We start from the raw sequence: 20,614 nt of genomic DNA, 5'->3' as shown, positions 1-20,614 counted from the left end.
ATTAAAATAAGTTTGGTGCATCACTTTTCCCATGCTTCTGAACGATTCGATTCCCACTCTGATTGGGAGGATGCATAGCTGCACACCTGGGGGAGTAAAGAATGTGGTGTATGAATACAAGCCTGCAGAAAATCCAGGGTATAGGGGTTCAGTTATTCATCCTGACAAGAGTCTTCTCCGATGAGAATCCTGACAAGACATTCATCCTGACAAGAGACTGCTCTGCTGTATAAGCTGCAGTTAGCATGAGAAATGTATGGATCTAAGGGACCAATCATTGAAAAATGTAAATATGGAAACAAGGCCTGGGTTCTGTGTTAAGAAAAAAATGAGCTATAAAAATAATGTGTAAAATAGGTGAAAGGAATTGTATGGATGACAACAGAGAGCTGGTTGATGGAGCTTTTTAGAAAGAACATTTCACTGTTTTGATGTACCCCCTTGCTCTGTTAGTGGGTGTCTGATCTGTGATTTGTTGTTTAATGTGCAGTGGTGTGTGACCATCTAGAAGCAATAAACCACAAAGGTAATGAAAAGGTAAATTAACAGTCTTAACTACTGGAACATGATGGATGAAATTATATTTCATTTCTCTTTCATACCAAATGCCTTCCTTTGCCCAATCTACTTCTCCCATAGCACCTCCAGTTTCCTTCTTGCCTCTGCAATTCCTCAGAGACACATATGTCCACAAGATGGTACTAGGCTACCAGTAGCCCCTACAATGGCTAGTTAGTGAAGGCTCTTGAAATTGCTGCTGCTCAGGTGTCACCAGAGAAGTTCACTCAAAAAAAATCTCCTTAGTGTTGTTTCCTATGAGAAGCATTCAGGCCAAAACACCTGTTTGGTTGGTTTTTTTAATGAAACAAAATTCCAGTAGGAATCAGAGCAGATCATTGCTGTGACTGATGCTCTGCACACTCACACCTGTTTTGTATCAGATAGCTTCATTATTGCCTTTGGAGCCACTTCCAATTTAAACTAATAAACTAACTTACAGAAGAGAAGAATGGGGCCATGAATTACAGTAGCTTTATTAATCTGTGTTTTGACACATTTAAAAAAGAGAAATTTGACCTAATGTATTATAAATACCTCATTTGCTTTAAGCAATTGTTGTAATCTATCATATTGATGCAGCCAACACAAATATGTGCTACATTTCTCACGCTGAAAATTGTTCAAACAGGCTTGAATAAATTGTTAATACTCCATAAGCTGCCAGTGGAATAGCTCAATGATTAGCTCTTCTCTTCACATGATTCAAACGCATTAGTGACACTGCTGACTAATGACTTGCAAAATTTTTGTTAAAGACACAGGTACACTTTGAAATGGCAGCCTAGTTCTTAAGTCAATGGCATTTCAGGCTTTGAAACGGAAAAGCTTTGTTACATTGGTTTATGTAAAATTAGTGCTCGATTTAATTTTTTTAATGACACTCCACATATAATCATGTTAATTCTGTTGTGACGATAGATTCAAGTTACTCTTGAAAAGTATCTTCTCATAATACGATTACTGGAATACTGTTAATCCTGACTGTATGAAGAAGGTTGCGATGTTAATTAAAGACAGTGGACTGCTTTCTCATCAGCACCATGCAAATGGAGTGATAAATCAGGCCCCTGATAGCTTGGAAACCATTTGTTATTACTGATCAGACCGCATGTGCTTAGGCAGTAGAAAGGGTAAACAATCCCTGCGAAGAGAGGTGCCCACCTTTAGCATACTTGGTACTCGTTTCACTAATTTTAATACAATTAAGTGGAGATGACCACATCAGTATGGTCATAATGAAACTCCTCAGTGGGAGATCTGAAGTAATGAGAGCACACAGTTTGTGACTCGAGGCCATTTAAAGGAGCCCGCGTGTTTAACTGGCTTAATAAAATTAAGATCGTGAATGAGGCTGTCATTGTAACAGGGCCCACCGAGGGAGGATCAGGACCTGAAGGCCTGACCCAGCAGGGCCCAGGCCCGCCTATCCCAGCGAGAGCTCCAGGGTGACCAGCCCGGCCTGGGAACGCGCGGCCGTGCCATCTGCGGGGCCTCCTTTCGGTGGCCGCGGGGGGTGTCCCGCAGGTGTCCCTCCGGTGCTCCTGCGGGAGGCGGGATGCCGGCGGCGGCCGCGCTCTGCGGGGCCGAGCCGCGCGGGGCCCGCCCAGCGGGGCGCGTCACGGCGGCGGCGGCGGCGCGGCGGGGCGGGGCGGGGGCGGCGCCGGCCGCAGTCGGCACGGGGCGGGCAGCGAGCGGCGCGCCGGCTGCGCGCACCCCGCACACGGCGCGCTGCCACCGAGGGAGGGAGGGAGCGAGCACCATGTGCCGGCCAGCGCTCGCCCGGCTGCTGCTCCTCCAGCTGCTGCTGCTCAAGCTGCACCTCGGCAAAGGTGAGGTACGGCGCGGTACGGCCGCTCTCCCTCAGCGCCGGGGTCCCCCGGCCTCAGCGCTGCCGGGGAGGGAACGAGCGTCCTGCCGGTACAGGCAGCCCGGGATGTGCGGCCGCGGATGGCCGCTCGCCCCGGTGCCCTGCGCGGGGTTTGGGACCTGCGGAGGGCTGGGCACGCTCGGGGGTTGCGACCTGCCGGGGCCGGGCACGCTCTTCAGCGGGCGAATGCAGCCCGAGAGCTGGTGACAGGAGCTGCCACCTTTAATCCCTTTCAGAGGGGATTTGTGCCTCATCAGAGCAGCGCGGCACCGAGTCTGCAAAGCAGATTTGCTCCGTTCTCCCCCCGCCCTCAACTTTAGTTGGGTCAGGTCCCTTTTCCCGGGACGGCGCCGGTGCCTTTTCGGCCCCGCGTCCCCAGGTATCGGTGCGTTTTGCCCCGGCAACGGATATGCAGGAGGTCCCAGCATCACTGCGCTTTATAATTTTTCTTTGTCTGTTGTGTTTCGGGTTTAACCATCTTCTATTCCCAGGCTCCTTTTCCCTCCGCCTTTAAAACAATGCGGGAAAACACGGGAATGGCCCCTTTTATCCTTGCACAAAGCAGCTTCGGAATCGCCGCCGTGCTCCCGCGGAGCCTCATCTCCCCCAGCACCGCACCGAGCCGCTGTGCCCTGGCGAGCCCAGTCCCGACCCCGCACCGAGCCGCTGTGCCCTGGCGAGCCCAGTCCCGGCCCCGCACCGAGCCGCTGTGCCCTGGCGAGCCCAGTCCCGGCCCCGCACCGAGCCGCTGTGCCCTGGCGAGCCCAGTCCCGGCCCCGCATTGAGCCGCTGTGCCCTGGCGAGCCCAGTCCCGGCCCCGCATTGAGCCGCTGTGCCCTGGCGAGCCCAGTCCCGGCCCCGCATTGAGCCGCTGTGCCCTGGCGAGCCCAGTCCCGGCCCCGCACCGAGCCGCTGTGCCCTGGCGAGCCCAGTCCCGGCCGGCGGCGGCTCCCGGCGCCTTGCCCGGGTTGTCCGCGGCCGGGCCGGGCGGCGGGGCGGCCCCGGGATGCCCCCGCCGCCCGGCCGTGGGAGCGCGCCCCGCTGACCCAGGCGCGGCCCCGTGTCTCGCAGGCGCCGTCAAGGAGTGCGAGGAGAACCAGTTCCAGTGCCGGAATGAGCGGTGCATCCCCGCCATCTGGAAATGCGACGAGGACGACGACTGCTCGGATAACAGCGACGAGGCGGATTGCCGTGAGTATCCGTGCCCCGCACGGGGCGGGGGTGCCGGGAAGGGCGCGCTTCCCAGCTGCGCTGCGCCTCTTTTTTTATGAATGAATGAAGTCGCGCCGTCCCCGGCCGCGGCGCCGATTGGCTGCCGGGAGCAGCAGATCCGTGACGCGGCGCCGCGGGGCAGCGGCTCCTCGCTGCCGGCTCGCCCGGCCCGGCCCGGCCCGGCCCGGCCGGGACACCCGGAGCGCCGTGCGGCAGCGCGAGTCCGGCGGCAGCCGTCACCTGGCAGCTCCCTGCCCTCCCTCTGCCTGTCCCCTCGCCTCCAGCAACGTCTCTGCTCAGGGCACCTAAAAGGAACAGCGCAGTTTGTGTCCTCGGGGCATCTGGGAGAGATGTTAAATCCCGGAAGAGCCCGTGCTTAGGGCGAGTGACAGGTGCTCATGTGAAATGTTGCTTACTCATAATCATCCTACAAGACGTGGGGCGGGTGTCAATCTTGTGTTTAAATATGTTTGCAGTCAGGGTGACAAGGCAGATAAACAAGTAGCACTGCTTGGCTTGGCATTGTCAGCCATGTTACACTAATTCCTTCATAGTGTAAGGGAAGAGACAGCAAGATCTGTAATTCCAATCCTGAGAAAATGGCACTCGTTCCTTCTCCTGTGGTGTGGCCCTGGTGCATATCAGTGGAAACCCATAAACTCTGGGTAGTTGGTAGGGTTGTGCTGTTATAACTTGGCTGTTATTTTGCTTACAGCTTCTGATAGCCTGGGAGAATTTGTCTCAGCCATGGAGTGTAAGAAGCATCTGTAAAAGAAATTACAGAGCCTAAATCTTGAAGACAAGTGTCTGTAATTTGGAGTTTAAAATTGCAAATATTGTAGCAAGTACCACAACTCTTGAATTATCTCTGTAGAAGAATAGGCACTGAATGTGCATTCAGTGAGTAAATGCTTCAAAGCTCACAGACCCAGTGAATACATCACAAAAAGAAAGGTCACTGGTTATGTGTTTTTCCATATGTGATTTCCTTGTTAACATCTTCACCTATAAGTCTGTGTCAGGCGATATTCAGAATGAAGTCTAAGTAGATTAGTTTAAGGCAAGCAGGCATTCCCAAACTCTTAAATTATAAGAAGACATTCCCTGTGAACACCCCATAACATTTCTTTCTGGTTGCTGTCTTTATTCAGGAGACTTGATTGGCTTTATGTGTGATTTTTTAATGATCTGGAGAGTTAGCAGCATTAATTGAGATATAGAAATGGCTTTTACAGGAATTATAATGGCAATGTTAGACATAACTTAGATGTGGAATGTTTCAAATGGCAGATAACTTGGGGAAGCTGGGGGTGACTGAGAACTACCATAGACTGCTGTGTATCCATAACTGAGAAAGTTTTCTCAGAAGTGTCTGTTTCCCAAGAGAGACACTAATCTGTGGAAGCACTGGGAATCTCTGAGCAGGTATGTAATGGTGTTCTTGAAGCCTTCTATTTAAAACCTCTGTGCACTGTGGTACAAAGGCTTGGTGAGCTGCAGGTGACGTGTGGGCAGTGCTTTTGGAGCTGCTTTTCAGAGGCTGGGATTGTGGCTGGAGGGAGCATCTTGAAAGGATTCTGGATCCTGCACTCAACACTGAGGAGTAGGTTTGTGTCCTGAGCTCTTGCCCTGCATGAGTGAGGGGTTCGGTATCTGGGCTGCTTTTTTATTTTCTCCTGTTCTTTATGATCAGCCCTCTGAGCGCTGTGTCAGAAGAGAGAGAGAGTATAGATCAACGTGCTGTTGAACATCGGCTCAGTGTGGATTGTGCTGTGTTAGAATGCTTATTGCATCTGATTTAGGTTTATTTCAGAGGGATTATATAGTTGTTGGGTTTGGGGGTGGTAAAAATATGTTCTTCACTTTAATCTGAATTTGGCATTTATTATTGATTGGGAATCAGACTACAGAAATTGCCTCATGGACTGTTAATTTAGCTCATATATAGAGAGACTTTGCAGTTGCTTCTTCAAGCAGGCTGAAAGACAAAAATTACATTTGTCATGCACATTTTTCTCACTTAAATTGTTCTGAACACTGTTTTATTTTGAAAGTGCATACTGCTTTTCAGCATATGGAATGTTTGGAGTTCTACTCACTGGGTGAAAAAATACATTCCATGTTTTCACTTCTAGATACCGCCTCTGTTATCACTGCTGTAATAAACAGATATGTATTTAAAAACTATTTTATGAACATATGCAATAGAAGAAACTATTCTGGAAAACTCAGCATGCCAGAGTGGTGATGGAGAAGGAAATGAATATGCAGGTAGCCTGCTGGCAGTGGAGTACCGATAAGGACCCTGATAACCTCTGTAATTACTTGATGATCCTTTTTCCCAGAGCTGATAATATATTTGTAATAGCTCATTGCTGCTTGTGTATATTCTCCCTTTGTGAAGAGACAGGATGATCTTTATCTGTGTGAAGAATTGGTTTGTGAAACCAATCCCTCGTGGTAGACAATCTAATACACTGGAAAATTTTGTAACCAAGAGTATCTTACATAGTTGGAAAGAGTTGATTTTTTTTTTTGGCAGGACTCTATGGGCTTCCTACTAGAAATCGTCTTTGCGCAACACTGAATTTTTATTTGTTTGTTTTTATTTGTGTCCCTTTGTGTTCTGTCTCATGTCTGTCCCCGTTTCCCCCCATCCTCTGTGCCCCCATGATTTGCTGGCATAATGTTTTAAATTCTAAGGAGAATGTTTCAATAATCCAAGTGTATTGCATCCTTGGCATTTGTTTTCCACTGAGTAATCCTTTTCTGTCGTGGCTGGTAGTTCAACTTCTCTATCATAGAACTGACGTGTGAGTTAATATAGCAAGCATTGGTCATGAAGGCAGCACTAGTTTTTACGGTGTGTTAAGTTTATCCAGGACAGGGTTTCTGGGCTAGCAAAAGAGCGGTAGCCAAGGAGGCTGCCAGGAAGGGAGGAGATGGTGCTCGTTTGTGTGTAGGTACATGACTTGTGAAGTGTTAACAAGAGAGAAGGAGGAGACACTAATGTGTGTGCATTGTAGAAATATATAAAAATAAAGCAGTAAACAGATTGCCTAAATATGAAGATGCCTTTTTGTTGTCATGTTTTCAGAAGTTATACCATTTTGAGGAAAGGAAAATAAAAAGGGAGTAGATGTGTTCCTTAAAATGTATCTATGGAAAGGAAACTAAACTCCAGAGAGAAAAACAGTGGAAATTACATTGTTTAGATTGCTGGGGAAATCAAGCTGTAAACCCTGGAATTAGAAATCTTGGATACCTATTGCAGAGTTTTAACCTGTCCTAAAACTATTTGTTCTGCTCTATGCAAAAGGTTTTGCTTGGGCTCAGTCCAGTCGTTGTAGGTCTGGAAAAACAAAATCCCAGTCACAAGTTAGAGCTGGCAATGCCACGATCTGCACTAAACGTGGTCCATACGATGAGGACAGGGCCCCAGGGCAGTTCTGAACATGATTTCTGTAGATGCATTTTAGTCCTTCCCTGTGATACGTTTTCCTCTTCAGGAACGCTGTAAAGACTCTTACAAGCTTATTTCAGACAATGCTTGCAGATGCACAGTCTGCATTGAGACATTTTTTGTAATTGTACAGCAGCAACTTTATAAAACATCAAAGCTACTTTTAAAGTGAGAAAAATGTCCATTTTCTGAGGCACAGTGTTTTAGCAAAAACATTATTTGCTGAGGTATTCAGAATGTGGGATACTGACTTTTTTTCTGTGTCTCCCTCAGGAAAGGTGGAGGCTGCAAAGCCAGGTCAGACTAGGGATGCGTGTGCTGCGTGTCCAGGGTGCTGCTGCTGTCTGACACGTCACCCAGAAGGGAAAATCCCAGAGTGTTGTTCTGAAGGGGGATTGGCTCTTGGAGGCTTTTCCCCCAGCTTTACAAGTTTATTCCTGCTTGCCATTGTAGCCAGCAGAAAACAAGGAAGACCTTGCAAACAGCTGCCAGACGCAATATATTTGATGCAAAATAGGAGCTCTTACTTTGATAGCTGTTTGATTTTATTTTTATGATGTAAGTATGATTTATCTTAACCCAGATGTGAGTGTGTGTGAAAGAGACTGGAGGACCTCTGCTTAAATGTTTCACTGTTGAATAAACACTAAATGTGGCAAAGAGTATAGTTGCAAAAAGCAATCAGTAGCTTAACCCGTTTCCTAAAATTAAGCAGAAGCTGCAGGATCATTTCAGCTTTGTAATACCTGCCTGCAGGGGGACACAGCCAAATGCAGAATTACTATTTCTTGTTTAAAGTTCCATTTTCCACCTTAGCACTGGTATCCTTTCTGTAGTGTTGCTTGCTGATGCGGACTGACTGGTCATTGGAATATTTTACAGACGGGGTTGAGGCTGCCTCAGGTATGAGATGCAGCCTGAAGGGAGTCATTGTTTCAAAACCTGTTCCCATGTGTCCAGAATGCAGGATAAAACATGTGGCATCAGCAAACCTCCCCTGCCTCAGCCCTTGCCTGCCTGGTGGCTGTGTAGCTGAGACAATTTTCTTTGCAGCTGGGAGGAAGGAGGGCGACTCTTCTTCCACTGGCTTTGTACGGAGAGTCTGCAGAGTTTGACTCCTGCTGCCTGTGTGGAAGCCTAGGAAGCAGCCTCATGGTCTCTGTGCTTTTCAGTTTAGGTTTCACTAGAGCTGGAATTTGGGAGTAAAAACATATCAAAAAGCCCATTTGAAAACTGAATTCTGGATCCTGTGCAGAGTTAAGTATGGTCTGGGTGGCTTTGAAGTGCAGGAGTGTAATGGTGTGCCAGGCTTGCAAGTTTTGGGGCGTGACCAAGAGACAAAGTAGGCACTCACAATGCCACATGTATTTGATAACTTTTTGTCCTCTGTTATGCATTGCTTCAGTTTTTCTTTCCTTTTCATATTGAGCCAGTGTCCTGTATGCTGAGTGATTGCTGCCTGCCCCCCTGGAGATCCTGTGCACATCACCATGCAGTTTCAGGGCTCCTTGACTTATGCACGGTCATATGCTCTTGATTGTGTCAGTGACATTTTAACTGTGTTGTGTGGCCAGCTTGCATGCTTATCCCAAAACTGGAAGCACTAGGAAGACTGGTGTTGAGAGGCTGGACTTGTTTGCTTTTCTGTGTGGCTGCTGCCTGCTTGTTCTGGTCTGCACTGGACTCATGTCCAGCTTAGGCTCAAAGCCAGTTTACTGACTTCTTGTGTTCCGCAGTGAATGCTTTTATTCATTTATCTTAATTTTTCATTATATTCTTGTTGTCTACTCTGAAAAAACTAACTTGCATGTTTTTGGTGTCTGGATTATCTTCCCTGTTAGTGCAACCTGCTGCAACATTTATGTACAAAATCACATGCCTTTCTCCATTTCCCTATTTCCTGCCACATTTTATTGAGCAGTTTTATTTATGAAGCTGTCTAGATGCAGACTGCTTTCCAGAAGGTGGTGATTTTCTATCCCTTCTGCTTATGGTCTAGGAAAGAAAGAGAGAACTGAGATGGTGTGAGTTTGTGGGCCCCACGTTGGGTAACTCCCTGAGGGCTCCCCTGGCAGGGGAAAACCCTCTTGAAGCAGTTCTTTGTTAGGAACAGCAGACGCACAGGACTTTCTCCATCTTCAAGTTCTTGTTTTATTGTTACCTTATCAAGACTTCAGCACACTGTCTGCACTCAGACCTTACATGTGTGAAAACAGCACAAAATGGCTAACAAACTCGTGCCACAAGGCCTTTTTAAGTGTAATATAAAAGTAAACTACCCAATTAAGAAGTGACACCGAGATTATTTCCCTTTCTAACCCTATAACTGACCCCTAAAGGTCCGCAGTGCGGATTTTTCTGTCCAATTACAAGATACTACCCAAACCCAAGAAGAAGAAGGAAGAAGAAGAAAAAGTAAAGGAACTTGAGACAACACCCTGCATCCTCCATGTTGCATCTATCTATAATATGCTAAAAATCCTAAAATCTAAATTTCTCACCCATGTGACATACTAAATACTATGTGACATAACTACTCTCTACAATCTGTTTCACACTTTTGTGATCTCTGGTTTACTTTGAGGCTTAGAAGGCCTTCTCCATGAATGAGGGTCAAAGTCAGTGTTTTCCTGGGAGTCAGAGCACCCCAGGACAGACAGGGGGGTATCCCCCTTGCCCTGGGTTTCCACAAGATGGGACCACTGAAAAGGCAGAAGAGAGAACTGGAGTATGTGGGAGAGCCATGGAGATCATTATGGTTACTGAGGGAAGTGAACTTGGTTTTATGCAGTGCTGCTGCTCTACAGCAAGAAGGCACAAGAGTTACTCTAGATACAGTTACAGGAATGAGATGTGGGCTGGAAAGCTTTCCTGAGGTTAAGGAGAATGGGAAGGGTGAATATAATGATTAAGTTCAAGAAGGAAATTATGAAATTGCAGTTAAAACCAACATGACTCGGTCTGTTTATCAGAGAGCTCAGAGCTGTCATTTCAGATAGAAGCATATTCTACATTTTGAGCCAAGGTAGGTAAACTTTATCCAGAGCATTTTAATGTATAAAGATAAAGAAGCGGTGGCTGCCCCATCCCTGGCAGTGATCAAGGCCAGGCTGGTTAGGACTCTGAGCAGCCTGGTTGAATGAAAGGTGTCCCTGCCCATGGCAGGGGGTTTGGAACTAATGGTCTTTGGAGTCCCTTCCAACCCAAACCATTCTGTGAGTCTATGGAAAGTCAATGCAGAGCAGTTCTCTTGTGTGTGCAGTGTTCTAGACACAGGCTTAGCAGAGGTTAGAGATGTGATTTCTGAGTGATTGATTTTAAGAGTGGAAGATACTTAGGATAATTTAATATTAATCTGAAAATGTTCAGAAGTTTATTCAAATTGCAATTGTGAGACCAGAGAAATCAAGTGTAATGTGTTGGTGAACACATTTATTTGATACACCTACACTTAGAGATTGCCAGTGCTAGAAATAATAAGTTTTCTTGACTCCATTGTCCACCTAAAGGACCATTAAACACTCTGTTACACCTGAAAATGTCTAACCATTATTGATTCCCTCAGCTGTTTCTAATACAGCAGACACCCAGCTTTTGTTTCTGCTGGCCTTTTCAATACCATCAGCTTTTTGAATTCACTGACAAATCTTCCGTGTCTTTGGTGTGCCTCAGAGACTGATGATGTGTTATGGATGCATTTGTGGTAGAATTGATTTGGCATGAAGTTCTTCTGGTCCTTTTATTCTTTCCTTTTCTTCTCTACAGCTTTCCCATTTTCTTGCAGCTTTTTCCTGGTAATTTCAAAGATGTTCCCAAAGTATGCTGTTACTCAGTTCTGCTCTTCTGTGACCGCCTTATAAAATGCTGTAAGATGTCCACTGTTCTTTCTTTTTTTCCTCCGCCCAGGAATACAAGTCAGTAAGTTGTGTTTGGGTGGTGGAGATGAAGATTTGGGCTGCTGCTTGTTGTCTTGTGCAGTAGCATGTCCCTGGCAGAAAAGGAGTCTGCCTGCTCTGGTGTGCTCTGCTCCCAGGGCAGACAGCTGCTTCCATGCAAAGGGAAGTCCTCACTATTTTATGGTGCATGTGCAGGAAGTGTTGGAGAAGCTGAGTGTAGTTTTTCTAACTCTCTGTTTTCCATTAAAATTATTAATATTTAGATACCCACAAGGGAGGGGGAAAGGCTAAAAGGCCCTGTGATAAAATTAATGCAGATTTTCTACTCTGTGAAAAATTCTGTCTGAAATGCAAGTGATAAAATCCTGATTAGACTTTAGAAGTTACACTAATACTGTAAGCTAGTTGAAAAACAAAACTAAACCCTTGCACACTAAAATATTTTCAAAAGCTAGATTTTAACATGCAAGAAGCCAGAAGATTGTAAAAGCAGGGTTGTGAGCTCTGTCACTGATGGTCTCTCAGGGTGAGACATCCTGTTTCTTGCCATAGTAATGATGCCCTGGTAGACTGTGCTTCTGTTCCTGGCAAGGCCCATTACTTTTCTTCCCAGAGCTGTGGCAGATCTGGCAGCCCTGTGCTTTTTTCCTCATGAAGAGGTGAATAAATGGTGTTAGAGCTCTTCTGCTCCAGAGTGACTCAGCTGTGCAAGAGTCAGCAGCCGAGCCAAGGACAGAAGTGAGGCCTCCTACCTGCCAGTCCAGTGCTCAATAGCCACAACTGCTCCTTGCAGAGGTACCTGTTGGACAAGTGGAAGGGTTTCAGTTTTTCCTCCAGGTTTCCTGGTTCTTTTCAGCCTAAGCTAAGCCTGGCAGTCAGTCTAACCTCACACTTAATGCCAAGAGCAAGTGTTAGAAACTAGGAGAGAACGAGATTTATAGCTGGCTTGGAGTAAGGCTTACAAACCTTTGGGCTGCAGCCACGTAAAGTGAGTTTTATTGCCAATTTTTTTCTTTGATGTTCTGTTTCTGATACCTCAGTATTATTTAATGCATTATTAATATTTATTAAATGCTTGAGAGCATGTGTGGCACTGTACCAGGACCAGAGCAGTGAGGGACTCGGTTTCCATGGCAGCAGGAGCACAGTCCTGTACTTGTAGAACCAGAAGGGCTCTTTTTGGCAACTGCTCTCTGTGCTGTTGTGATTACTTTTTAAAGGTAGATATATTATTTAAAATCTAATTCATTAGTGCTGCAGAATTTTGTCCATCCTGTGAGAGAATTTTGTCTGCTGTAAGTTTCTTTATCTTTTTCTTGAGTTCTAGCTTTGTTTCTGTATCTTCTATGGGTGTCATTTCTTTTACTTGCAAAATAGTGAAAGAGGTGAAAGTGTGTATTTAAAATTCATAGTAATAGGTGGAAATCTTGTCTTGATTTTGGTTAAATTTGAAATGTTACATTGTTGAGGACTTCTTTTCTTTTACATGTGGCATATAGCATAGATTTATCAATTTAAATAATTGTTGAAGAAACTGGTGTGTACAACTGACAGTAAACTCTTTACATAGTAAAGAGTTATTAGATTAGCAGAGCACACCTCATTTGGATAACAGCTCCAGTTCCAGGTTTTAACTTTGTATTTTGTTTAACTGGCCTTGTTTTATACATTTTTACATTCTGTCTTCCTTGATATGTAATGTGTGGTATGATGTACACTGAGGTGATACTTTGCTTCATTTCAAGGGGTGTATTAAACTTTTTGTTTGATCCCAAGTCTTTGTCCTGCTGTGCATCACGCAGTTGAGGTTTTCTGTCTGACTTTGCTTTCCATGTATGAAGTTAATGTGACTAATTTCTTTGGTGTCTTTTTTCTGTTTTTGTTGATCTAGGTGAGTAAGGTTGTAGGCATCTTTCCAAATGTGTTGCATGAGTCTCCCACGATAGATACCAGCTGCTTGGCTTGCTGTTTGAGCCGTGATTGTATATCAGTAAACATTGCTGGATTTAGTGGATGTGTTCCATCCAGATATGATGCACTCTGTGAGATCCAGGGAGTTGTTAAGACCATAAAAATCAGCTCCAGCAGGAGTAGTGAATATACTTGCACTGAGAATAAGAATTTTGGATGTAAACTTACAACTCTTCCTGTAGACTTTTCATCCTGAGTCACAGTTGATCTATAGATCTACTTATAAACAAAGAAATGGCCCAGTTTCTTTGATAGCAAATGTCAGAGCTGACTGATGTAGGCCAAGAAATGCACCTTCTGCCTCTGTAACTCAGAGCTTCTATTCTTGTTTGTGTGGTTGTGTTATGTTGGTTACCCATGGCTGCTTAGCAGTTCAGCTTTCTATGAATCTCCCCATAAAAGTGGGCTAAATACTAGGGACGTGAAAATCGATGCTTGGGGAAGTTGCCCTCTGCCCAAGGCTCTAGAGTGATTTAGCAACTCATTGTGGACATTAGTGACTCATGAAGAGAGTCTCCAGTTTCTTTTTTTCAGGTCCATTATCACGTTGTTTTACACAGACAATCGTGTTCCTTGGATTAAATGACTGCTCAATGATTTAGCCTTTACTTTTGTCATATACTGTTCGTAAACTATTCAGAAAATCCCCAGTGTTGAGACAACTCACTGTTTCAAAATTTTAGTGTTGTCAAGTGCAAGAAATGCTCCAAATGTCTCACTTCTTGTATTTAGTATTGGACACAGAAAATACAGGTGTTTGAGGAGAAGCATAATATTTTTGTGTTCCAAAATGAACTTTGTTTTTGTACATTCCAACGTATCCTGAAGCATAGCTTGTGTACAGACAGACAGCACTGCAGCCACTTCTTCAGCTGGCCAAAATTGCCAGGTGTGAGACTGCACACCACAGACTTGTAGTTTGCTAAAGAGGTTCTTCCCATTCTAAGTTCCATTCAAGCCTCCTTCACCTCCTGCCCATACCGTGCTGTTATCTGAGCATGAGCTACTGAACCTGTGTACCCATTCCTCCATAAATTATTAGTAACCTATCATTTTCTGAAAGGAACAAAGATAACTGAAGGAGCTTAATTTTTTATTGTGTATTTTATTACTCTTTTCCTTCTTCCTTTCTCGTGTAGAACAGCAAAGATACAGTTTAGATTGTGCAACACTAAAGTTTGCACAAGCTGGGCTTGGTGCCTGATTTAGGAGGGGTAACCCTATATGGGAACTGCTCTTTGGCAGGTGGTAAATAAGGAGTTTCGAAGGGAACCTCTGGACCAATCTCTGCCAGGATCACATTGATGTGTTGAAATGGCTTTACTTCAAGCTCTCTGCTGGATTATTTCTGTCCTCCCTTTTCACAAGAGCTCTTTTAACACAGAAATTTTGTCCTGTTTTTTATAAAATAATGTGTTATGTGTATTTGCCCAAGGTGCCAGTGCCTGTTGATCCCTGAAGTTAAATTAGGATTAAGAAGCTGCATTGACCGGTGTTGAAAAGAATCTTATCTGTCCAGTTCTTGACTGCAGGGTCTCTAATTGTGGCATGGCACTTCAAAGAGAGTGAGTGTAGAGCAGGGGAGAAATCCTGGGGCACCCTTTTCTAGAGGGAAATGATAAATAATGTACTTAATTTTTCTCCATGGTTGTAGGCAAGCACATGCCTGAGCAATATGGAACCTTTCCCAGGCTTGCACACAGTGTCTTACTGCCTTGCTCTCTTGCAGTCTTTCCCCATGAGTTTGGCCATTAATTCTCATGGCTGTGTTTCACAGAGTGCCCATCCTCAACAGCAGTGCACAAAGCCTTTGTTAGCGCCTTCCCTCGCTCAGGCATCACAGGGGACTCCGCAAAGCTTGGCTGAGAGCAGCAGGCATTTCTTCACATTTGATTATGCACGCAACCATGTGAATATTGCAAACCTTTATTTGTGCTAATGTTCATAGAAAGGATTAATAATTCCTGCACAAATGCTGTACTTCAGCTGGCAAGAAGCTGCTAAATTCACTTTGCCCAGATCTAATTCTTAATTTACAGTATTTTTATATTTTGAGACTGAAATGCAGGTTGAGGCTGCCAGGGTGACAAGTGTTGGAGATTCCAGAGCTGATGTGGCGTTCCACACCTGCCTCCTGTTGATTCCAGTTCAGGGCTGTTGGGCACTGTGAGGTGCACTGGCAAGCAGTGCCCCGAGAGATGTGTGTTCACAGAGCAAAAGCCATGCCTGTCACTGAACACTTTTGATCCTCCAGCTTTCAAGGTCAGGACTGAGTTATTCAGCACCTTGGGAAATGCTGCATTCTTGCAGCAAGAGTCAGGGTTGTGCTGGGCATTACGGAGTTCTTGGTTTAGGGGCTCCTGTCCTGGCAGCTTCATCCCTGCCTGCTCAGCACACTGGAGGAGTGTTTCAAGAAAACCTGAAACCAAAATATCCTTTTAGAAGACTGCTTTCTTTCCTTTTCCAAGCAGGCTGGATAGCTGTCAGTGAACTGTCCATAATAACAAGGGCTGAGCAGTGATCTTTGTTGCTTACTGGTTCCTTTTCTCAGCCATGTTCCTCTGGCTTCGTCATCATATCACAGGGTTAATTTTAGAATGCAAAAAAGATGCTTCTCTGGCAGTGAAAACCACTGAGGGGGCGGAAGGCAGCCAAGTACAGGACCTAATTTCCCCCCTTCCTACAAAAGTGTTTTTTTCTTCCTGTGGGGGAGTGTGAGTTTGAATGTGGCATTAGAAACATATTCAGCAAGGGGTTTAGGGCAGAATCTTGCTGTGTTGCTTTTGAAAAGGGTTCTCTCCCTGCTACTTGTTTCTACTGAAATCATGTGGGATTAGGTTTCCTGAGAGGAATAAACAAACCTGGTGAAATCTAGAACAACAAACTGGAATTCCCTTAATTTAATTTATGGCTGTTTTTTGTGACTGTGGTACACCTGAGAGCTGTATCACCTTTTCTGGGAATGGCTGGGGGTGAATTTCCTGTAGATGAAGCATTTTGGTGCATCAACTTGACCTTTTGCATAGAAAAAGGGCATGTGTAAATGTCACTTTTCTACAGTAATCAGTTGGGATTATCTGCCATTGTGTTGGGTTTTTTCCTCTGCTTTTATAATAGCAGAGATTTTTACAGCACTTTGACATGTAAGAATGATGGAGGTTTCACTGTCTTACACTGGATAAATTCTCATCAGTAGATGGGAAGGAGATGATTCATACCTATTAGGACTCTGTGTGTGAGAGTTATATTTCTTATGATATGAAGTGGATATGAAGTGGAATATATCCTGTATTTCTTAGGATATGAAGTGGAAGATGGAGGATCTCATTTCACTCATACTGTTAGAATCCAAAATGTTAAATGATGAGTGTCTTGGGATTTGGGGAAGATATTTGCTGCGTGTTCCGTTCTAATTAATTGCGATGTTTCCTGGGGGTTCCTTATTACTTTAATCTATGGACAGCACCATTCTCTGATGGTGAAAGCTGAAGACAGAAAACATCTTGTCTGTGTGAGGGCTCAGCCTGGTCTTGCTGCTGCAAAAGTCTCTGAGGAAATGCTGATTGGTTATTTTAGATTGCTGACAAAACTTGGCCCTGTAGCTTCAGAGCACACACCTGACCCTCTCCCTGCTGCGTAGTTCTGTTGAGATTGATGTCTCTTAGCTGGAAAAGCTGCTGTGGGCCCAGAAGGGCTGACAGGAGATGGATTTGTGTGGTCCATGGGGTCCTGCCGAGTCAAGAGCCCTGGCTGGCTTTGCTGAGCACAGGGCTGTGCCCACATAGCTGAGCTGGCCAGGGCTTCTCCACAGGGCCACCCTCACCAGCCAGGCAGAGCTTCACCTCAGGTCCATTTTATCTCCTGAGGTGAACCTGTGAAATAATGGTGAGGGGAACAGTGTTGGCATGGGAATATGCTGGATAAAACAGGAGTTTGAAGTGATATTTCAAGGGATCTTTGTTCCTTCATAGTTACTAACAGTCACAACTGACAATAAGAAAGCTTTGCAAACTCAAAAATCAATGGCTTCAGGCCCCTGGTGTTCACAAAATGTTTTCTGCAGCAGTTTTCACCAGGGTATTATCCTGTCTTTCTTTTAGCCTCCAGAAGTGCATAGAGCATCATTGTGGAGCTACAAGTTCTGGCCTTGGACCACTGTTTTGTTCCAAGTGAGGATTAACTGCGCTCTAATTCTGTTTTAGGGGTGAAAGTACAGCTTCATTCCATTCCTGATTTCATGCATCCCCCAGCTACAATGTTGTGTGAGGACTTGCCATTGGCAAGCCATGAAAACAGAAACCATCCATATTTTATTGACCATTCAGTCTGTCGCAGTACTGCTTTTGCTTGTGTTTCCAGTGTCCTGCTGAAGGAGTGATCAATTGCAGGAACATTTTAGTCTGTGATACCCCTAGTTTTATAATGATCTTTCTTTAAGTTTGGGTGGTATAAAATTGCTCTCTTAAGCTCCTTAGTCTGCATTTGCAGCTCTGCTCTTTGGTAGAAGGGGCCAAGCTTCCTCCAGTGGATGTTCTTCCTGGGCTAAACTTCAGGTGTCTCTTCTTTCTGGAGCAGAAATACCCAGAGCTCTTAGTGTGGTACAGGTGCAGTGTGTAGGTCTGAACTTTCACACAGGAATTCTAGAAGTGCAGGAGATTACAAGGTTAACATGATATTTAAATTTTATCGAGAATCTGCTCGTGGCAGGAAAATCCTCACAGTGGCTTTGACTTTGCCAGTGCCTCTGGTGTTCACCCTGCCCTGAACAGCACAGCAACTAAAATTTCTCCAGGCTTGGCTCATAGTTTGCAGTGTTGTCTGTCACAGCAGGAATAGACCCAAGGAATATGAGTGGTGTTCCTCAGTCCCACAAAATGGAACTACTACCTGGGTTGAGTATTCCCAATTAAAGCTCCTTTCCCTGCCTGATAATATTGTGTCCATGGCTGAATGTGGCTTGGAAAGTCTCAATATTATTGCTTTAATCCACTTGCTTATGAAAAAACTTGACGTTCATGTTCTGGTTTAGATATTGTGCAATATATTCAACTGACAAAAAAAGCAAAGCAAGAAAACTCCAGCCCTGAGCCATTTGGAGAGGTGGTTTTTCCTGCTAAGCTGCAGGCTATTAGATTGCACGGCGGAACTCTTGGTGAGTTCAAAGTGAGTTTATTGTTACTGTGTGGGTATTTAGTGAGTCAGTGTAAACAGCTTTAATTCTGTTGCGTCAGTAATGCAACTTTCATCCTGCTTTTTCAGTATCCTTTCTCAGGTAACATTGACAGGATTTGCCTGTAATGTATAGGTACTAGACACTTCCAGTGTATTTGTAATATAATAGGTACTTCCTGTAACATATAAGTACTATAACACTTCCAGATTCTTTTGTTTGACTGCAAAAAATGGGCAGGAAGATTTGCCAAATGTGAGTAGGCACTCTCCATCTCTATCACTGCTGTGCACTTGTTTAGAAGTATATGAACTTGATGGAGATTTGCTTCAATGAGCTTTTGCCAGGTTAGCCTTTTGTCCAACAGCATTATGTCTGACTAATTACAGTCAAATAAACTGCCTTGGAGTTTTCCAGCATGCTTTCTGTCCTTTAGACGACGAGCAGGTAATCGTGACTCAGTCCTGCCAAATCTATTCTATTACAAAGAATTTCTAGGCAGGTGGCTGTAGAGTAAATCTGTACTGCTCTTGCAAATATCTTTACTCATGAAGGTCATTCCAGGGAAGGTTTTCAGGGGGAAGAGGCATGCAAGGGCCAGGCCTGCTGGAGGGTGCTTTTTTTGCTTTTGGCCAGGCCTGCATTTGGGTGCTTTGGACAGTTCTGTCCTCAGGTCTCCACTGGAAAAGTGCCTCCCTGTGCAGAGAGCTTGCAGTGTCAGCCTGTGTGATTGGGCTCCTCATGTTTGCATTGATTTAGTGTTGCTATTTTCCATGGAATTGGCTGCATGCAGGAAAGTCCTACTGTCAATGCAGAGACATGGAGGGTGCAACTGCACGTCAGGAGGGTGCTTCTTTGCTGCAATAAGTAGAAATAGGAAAGTAAAAATGCCTATTCTACCTGTCTGATTGTTAGTGGGGCAGATAGGCCCTAAAAGTAATACTAAGGTTATTCTGTAAATGCCCTATTTTTATAAATGAAAACAAGAAGTCTCATTATAACCATTGAGCGTAGGCATTGAGAGCAGGGTACCTAGCTGTATTAAACCGTGCCTGATCAGGCAGGGGCAGGGACTTGGTATAAAATCCCTTTCTAAGCTTTCATGGACAGCCTCCTTCAGCTCTCATTTTCCCAATTTGCCCACTTGTGAGATGGGGAAGTGGTTTGTCTTTATTTTTGTAGAATAGTGCAGTTGGTAAATGGTCAAAAGAGTGGAACAGGAGCTTGGTATTGCTGTTTAGTTAAATGTGTGTGCTTGCAAACAAAATCAGCAAGTTGGCATTTGGTCAAGAGAAGCAGCTTTCAAGTTTAGAGGGGTGGAGTTCTGAATCCAGTAAGAATATTGAATGCAACCCAGATGGCATCCTGGAGGGAAGTTCTGTGGCATCAATTAGCTTGTAGGTGACCATGCTTCCAGCCAACTGCGAGTTACTTGGCAGCTTGCCACTTGACTGCTAGTGAAAAATCAAGAGCAATGAGATGAATTAAAGTTCCTCAGAGACAAAGAAAGATGTCTTCACTGGAGAAAATAGATTTGTGAATACTGTATCTTAAGTGACTTAAGCTGTCTGCTTTTATACAGCCACATATCTCAGCCTCGCTTATATATGTTTCTTTGCTGACTTTGTGTATATGTAAACCCATTTAAAACTTCTCTCAAATTTCACGTGTAATTTGTTCTGAAGAAGGAATCTGCAAATAAAAGGGTCCAGTAGCTGGACCAGTGCCCACCAGTGCCCTTGTAGCTACTAGAGGGTGAGCTTAATTTAACATTTCCCTCTGGAAATGATGTTCTTATCTAGATTTTAGGACTTCTATATTCCTGCTAAGGCTAAATGAAGTTGTTGCACTCTGGACTCAGACAGAGCTGCCAAATTGTGAAGAACTGGCTGCATTGTAATAGATTGTATTAGCACAATTTCAAATCATCCCACTGAAGACTGAGTCTAAGGAGCAGTAAGAATAAACACTCATATGGGACAGATGTGATTTATCTGATATTAGAATGAGCTGAGACCAGTTTTTTGTTGATTTTGAGTTTGTTCATCACTAACAGAAATACTTCTGCATGGCTTTTCTTTTTTTTAAAAAAGTTAATTTTAAAGGGACTTGAAATTATCTGTGTGTCTCAAGTGCCAACATTTCAGATGTCTTTTTGCATCTGTGCAGTGAGAGATAATTAGGTTTGTAGAGCAGATGTTGTGGAAGCCTGCACTGCAGCATGCCTGCCTCTTTCTGGCCACAGAGATTTACTCCTGGGTGCACTTGCTTTCTTTATATGTAGGAGAATGGCAAATTCCCAGTCTTCTGTATGCAGTAAGAACTTGAAGATCTCATACCAGATTTAAGCAGTGAATGCTTCACTAAGAGCTTTAGAAATGAGTGGTTTTACTCTCAAGAATTTATTTCGGCTGCTTAGTACTGGGGTTTTACTCTGCACCGAAATGTGTTGTGGGTTTTTCAAAAAGAGCAGA

General features: G+C 44.6%; 1 protein-coding gene across 2 annotated transcripts in view; it reads left to right on the top strand.

Moving 5' to 3' along the window:
* The first annotated feature begins 2,223 nt into the window (after window positions 1–2,223).
* The window catches only part of LRP8 (LDL receptor related protein 8), a 172,247-nt gene continuing 153,856 nt past the window's right edge, over window positions 2,224–20,614 (top strand). The window contains exons 1-2 of one of the 2 annotated variants that reach the window (XM_068198794.1): window positions 2,224–2,390; window positions 3,500–3,619. In XM_068198794.1, coding sequence (XP_068054895.1) covers window positions 2,321–2,390; window positions 3,500–3,619 — 190 coding nt within the window. In that variant the 5' untranslated portion in view covers window positions 2,224–2,320. The remainder of the gene's footprint in view (window positions 2,391–3,499; window positions 3,620–20,614) is intronic. The other variant, XM_068198793.1, reaches the window with a different exon arrangement.

Source organism: Anomalospiza imberbis, chromosome 9 (genome assembly GCF_031753505.1).
Source record: "Anomalospiza imberbis isolate Cuckoo-Finch-1a 21T00152 chromosome 9, ASM3175350v1, whole genome shotgun sequence".
Taxonomy (NCBI): Eukaryota; Metazoa; Chordata; class Aves; order Passeriformes; family Viduidae; genus Anomalospiza; species Anomalospiza imberbis.
The sequence above is the reverse complement of the archived record's forward strand: the minus strand, read 5'-3'. Positions and strand labels throughout refer to the sequence as shown.